The sequence below is a fragment of the Coregonus lavaretus genome, assembly GCF_964263955.1.
Source record: "Coregonus lavaretus genome assembly, chromosome: 18".
NCBI classification, from domain to species: Eukaryota; Metazoa; Chordata; class Actinopteri; order Salmoniformes; family Salmonidae; genus Coregonus; species Coregonus lavaretus.
In genome coordinates, this window is record NC_140005.1 from 24,095,330 (window position 1) to 24,100,390 (window position 5,061).

Here is a 5,061-nt window from a genome sequence, read left to right on the forward strand (position 1 = left end):
GTTTAATAGGCCATGAAACCCAAAACCTCTTCAACTGCGCAGCTCAAATGTTTCCATTGGTCCATTTCACCTGGCATGAGAACTACCTGTCATCATTTTTTATCACTCTGTCTCATCCTCCATTTCACACTACATATTCCATATTGTACACTTTGACACACCAACATAAAATTCTAACTAATATAGGGCCAGAACATCAGTGGCAAAGGCGCAGAGATGCAGCAGTGCTGCGGTCCCATTACTAAAATGGAAAAATATATGAGTCGACAGGGTAGCAGCATGGGCGCCAAGAGTCTTTGTTATAACAGAGCACAGGCACCCACACCAGCCTTCCCATAATCACTGTCATTTCCACACACCACATTCCTAGACAACAGCGTTCCCGTAGGGTGTGCTCAAGCCTCTTTGGGGCGCATCACACCTAAAGAGATTAGAACATGGAGACGGAGACCTGGAGAATTGAGAAAGGGTGTTCAGCTGGCACTATCGGAGCAGGCATCCTGCACCGTCCCTAAACGGTGTGGAGAAGGGGCTGGACGTTTTTTTAAAGGCCCAGGCCGCTCGGCAGCAGCACAACCAGCAGGGCTACTCAGGGTTTTTGGCCTGTACTCTCCCCTACTCCCCCATATCTGGCCCAGGCTTTTCAAATGGTTCCATCTTGCAAAATGCAGTTTCAATGTATTTCCCCTTTGCAGAATGTAAGCCAGAACTACACAAACCTACTGAGCAAAGCATTCATGCACCTAAGTCCACTTTCACTGTAGCTGAACCTACACTATATACACTACCGTTCAAAAGTTTGGGGTCAGTTAGAAATGTCCTTGTTTTCATTGAAAACATACATGAAATTAGTTTGAATAGGAAATATAGCAAAATGCATAGGAAATGTAGTCATTGACAAGGTTAGAAATAATGATTTTTAATTTAAATAATAATTGTGATATATAATTTGTGATCCGAACACCTCAAACTTCGATTCGTCTGTCCATAACACTTTTTTCCAATCTTCCTCTGTCCATTGTCTGCGTTATTTTGCCCATCTTAATCTTTTCTTTTTATTGGCCAGTCTGAGATATGGCTTTTTCTTTGCAACTCTGCCTAGAAGGTCAGCATCCCAGAGTCGCCTCTTCACTGTTGACGTTGAGACTGGTGTTTTGCGGGTACTATTTAATGAAGCTGCCAGTTGAGGTCCTGTGAGGCATCTGTTTCTCAAAGTAGACACTAATGTATTTGTCCTCTTGCTCAGTTGTGCACTGGGGCCTCCCACTCCTCTTTCTATTCTGGTTAGAGCCAGTTTGCGCTGTTCTGTGAAGGGAGTAGTACAGTGAGGGAAAAAAGTATTTGATCCCCTGCTGATTTTGACCGTTTGCCCACTGACAAAGAAATGATCAGTCTATAATTTTAAATGGTAGGTTTATTTGAACAGTGAGAGACAGAATAACAACAAAAAAATCCAGAAAAACGCATGTCAAAAATGTTATAAATTGATTTGCATTTTAATGAGGGAAATAAGTATTTGACCCCTCTGCAAAACATGACTTAGTACTTGGTGGCAAAACCCTTGTTGGCAATTACAGAGGTCAGAGGTTTCTTGTAGTTGGCCACCAGGTTTGCACACATCTCAGGAGGGATTTTGTCCCACTCCTCTTTGCAGATCTTCTCCAAGTCATTAAGGTTTCGAGGCTGACGATTGGCAACTCGAACCTTCAGCTCCCTCCATAGATTTTCTATGGGATTTTCTATGGGCTAGGCCACTCCAGGACCTTAATGTGCTTCTTCTTGAGCCACTCCTTTGTTGCCTTGGCCGTGTGTTTTAGGTCATTGTCATGCTGGAATACCCATCAACGACCCATTTTCAATGCCCTGGCTGAGGGAAGGAGGTTCTCACCCAAGATTTGACGGTACATGGCCCCGTCCATCGTCCCTTTTATGCGGTGAAGTTGTCCTGTAGAGCTTAGCAGAAAAACACCCCCAAAGCATAATGTTTCCACCTCCATGTTTGACGGTGGGGATGGTGTTCTTGGGGTCATAGGCAGCATTCCTCCTCCTCCAAACACGGCGAGTTGAGTTGATGCCAAAGAGCTCAATTTTGGTCTCATCTGACCACAACACTTTCACCCAGTTCTCCTCTGAATCATTCAGATGTTCATTGGAAAACTTCAGACGGGCATGTATATGTGCTTTCTTGAGCAGGGGGACCTTGCGGGCGTTGCAGGATTTCAGTCCTTCACGGCGTAGTGTGTTACCAATTGTTTTCTTGGTGACTATGGTCCCAGCTGCCTTGAGATCATTGACAAGATCCTCCCGTGTAGTTCTGGGCTGATTCCTCACCGTTCTCATGATCATTGCAACTCCACGAGGTGAGATCTTGCATGGAGCCCCAGGCCGAGGGAGATTGACAGTTATTTTGTGTTTCTTCCATTTGCCAATAATCGCACCAACTGTTGTCACCTTCTCACCAAGCTGCTTGGTGATGGTCTTGTAGCCCATTCCAGCCTTGTGTAGGTCTACAATCTTGTCCCTGACATCCTTGGAGAGCTCTTTGGTCTTGGCCATGGTGGAGAGTTTGGAATCTGATTGATTGATTGCTTCTGTGGACAGGTGTGTTTTATACAGGTAACAAACTGAGATTAGGAGCACTCCCTTTAAGAGTGTGCTCCTAATCTCAGCTCGTTACCTGTATAAAAGACACCAGGGAGCCAAAAATCTTACTGATTGAGAGGGGGTCAAATACTTATTTCCCTCATTAATGTGGTCCCGTGTAGCTCAGTTGGTAGAGCATGGCGCTTGCAACGCCAGGGTTGTGGGTTCGATTCCCACGGGGGGCAAGTATGAAAAAATGTATGCACTCACTAAATTGTTAGTCGCTCTGGATAAGAGCGTCTGCTAAATGACAAAAAAACAAACAAATTTATAACATTTTTGACATGCGTTTTTCTGGATTTTTTTGTGAATGTCACAGTCCCCCATCCATGATCATCTATGAATCAGTAATCCTGACACTGGAGTAATTCCCTGTCTCAGTCAGCAGGCAAGTAGAGACACCTCTACCTGCTGAATACATTACTGAACAACTTTAAAATGCAGCTCCTTGTCGCTTGATTGTCATAATTAGAATGTAAAATGGACTTTATCACTAAATAAATATGCACTGCCAATCTTCACTTTTTGCCAAAATAATCTCCACTGATAGAAGAGACAGAGGAAGCACAAGAGAAACAAAACAATGTTCAGAACACAAATAGCAGAAAAATTGCAGATTTTGTTAAGTAGGCTTATAACATTGCATACAATTTACTGTATGTTTGTGATGGTTAAATAAACAATCTGTAAGAGACTGAATGAGCACAAGATAAACTAAACAAATAGCAGAATATTTGCACATTTTATCAAATAGGCCTATAGAACTGCATAGATTTTTACTGTATGTTTGCACGGACGCTTGAAAACAAACATTCAGCACCATGGACATTACAGTACAAACTAAAACAAAAGACTTGATGGCCAATTCAGCACCACAGCCACTGAACAGAGCTGCATCCAGGCACCTCATATAATGAGAAGATTCAATGCACTGGAATGTCACCACCAGAAAGGTGTGCACTGAATATAATAGGAACGTTTCTGGATGTAACTGAGTAGCAAGCTATATGGGTAAATTGAGAATGTGAATGTAAAGAGTATGGAACTGACATGACCTACTTCTGCATGCACACTGAAAAGGTGTATGCAAAAGTTATTTGCTGAAAAGGTGTATGCAAAAGTTATTTGCTAACACACCATGCTATACTGTGATTAACTTGTATCCTAAACAAGGGCAATACAGTACCTGTATGATTAGTCAGATCACGGGTAGATGATACGTCACCACCTGTCACTCATCATAAACCATGCACGGTTGGCTGCCTGACAAGACCATAAGCTTTACCTGAATCTCCACCGGGTACAGCCTTCTGCGTGCAGGGCAGGTAAAGCGCCGCGACACAGGCGACAGTGGCACCAGTCAGCACCCAGCTTCTTTGCTCCACCACCATGGCTAGTTAGCAACAAAAAAAACACGAATTGTTAGCTAGCTAGCATCCACAATTAGCCGGAAAGCTACGCTAACTAGCTAGCACTGAAACAATGAGTAGCTAGCTAGAGCTAGGTTTCAATGCTAACACCCCGACGTCTATTTACAAATATCAATTTTTTTGCCACAGTAGCTATTGTAATCTTTAAAGCACAGCCTAGCTAACGTAGCCTAGCAAACTATGGTAGCTAGCTAGCTAGCCTATTCATTGAAAGTTATGTCAAAGATACTGGTAACTACTCCAGACCCATGCCATGCGCATTATATTTCTCCACTACAAAGGCGCGCCATTAACATTGTCTTGTGCATATTAAGTATTTTTGATTAAATGTCTTACTGTAAGAAACAAATCAATAGCTAGCTTCCAAAAATACCAGGTTATTCCGCATAAAGTTCAAATGACAATAGTCACACTGCTGATTTCACTTCCTGGTCTGCCCATCAGCATTCAGCAGCATTCTCCAAGGGACAGGGTCACAACCAGAGGGAACTGCAGTTTTGACAGATGGAGATTTTGCGAGAAAAAGTGGGTTAGGGTTAGCCTAGGTCACATCCAACAAGAGGGAATAGAGTGCGTGCGTGATCACTAAAATGTTACCCGAGCCTGCTACCACTCAGTAATCCTGTTAAAATGTCTAAACATTTGCCAAACACACAAACATCCACATCTATTTGAAAATGTAACATTGGCCTGCTCTTTTCAAGATTGATTGACAGGCATCATTATGATATAATCTGATACTTCATCCCGACCTATGGTCAACAAAAGGCTCCATAAAATATAAAGATTCAGCATTGAAGATGTTTGTAACCGAGGTGTTTTAAATTGATTAAGGAAGGATAGAGCAAGATTCAATTGCCCTGTAGCTTGCTCAATATGCTGAGAAAAACCTAAGGGGACCATCACTCCGTCTTTTTTTGTTGTTATATCTTCTAACCTGATTTTGAGCGTGTAATCACATGCTCAATTATGGATTACTCTGTATCAG

The 5,061-nt window shown here is 42.6% G+C and overlaps 1 protein-coding gene across 1 annotated transcript in view; it reads right to left on the reverse strand.

The window, feature by feature from the left end:
• Positions 1 to 4,498, reverse strand: part of LOC311145468 (protein O-mannosyl-transferase TMEM260-like) — a 29,636-nt gene extending 25,138 nt beyond the window's left edge. Inside the window, exons 1-2 of the mRNA XM_084181712.1 lie at positions 4,410 to 4,498; positions 3,929 to 4,036 (exon numbers count right to left, since the gene is read on the reverse strand). Coding sequence (XP_084037838.1) covers positions 3,929 to 4,034 — 106 coding nt within the window. The 5' untranslated portion in view covers positions 4,035 to 4,036; positions 4,410 to 4,498. The remainder of the gene's footprint in view (positions 1 to 3,928; positions 4,037 to 4,409) is intronic.
• Positions 4,499 to 5,061: the final 563 nt, after the last annotated feature.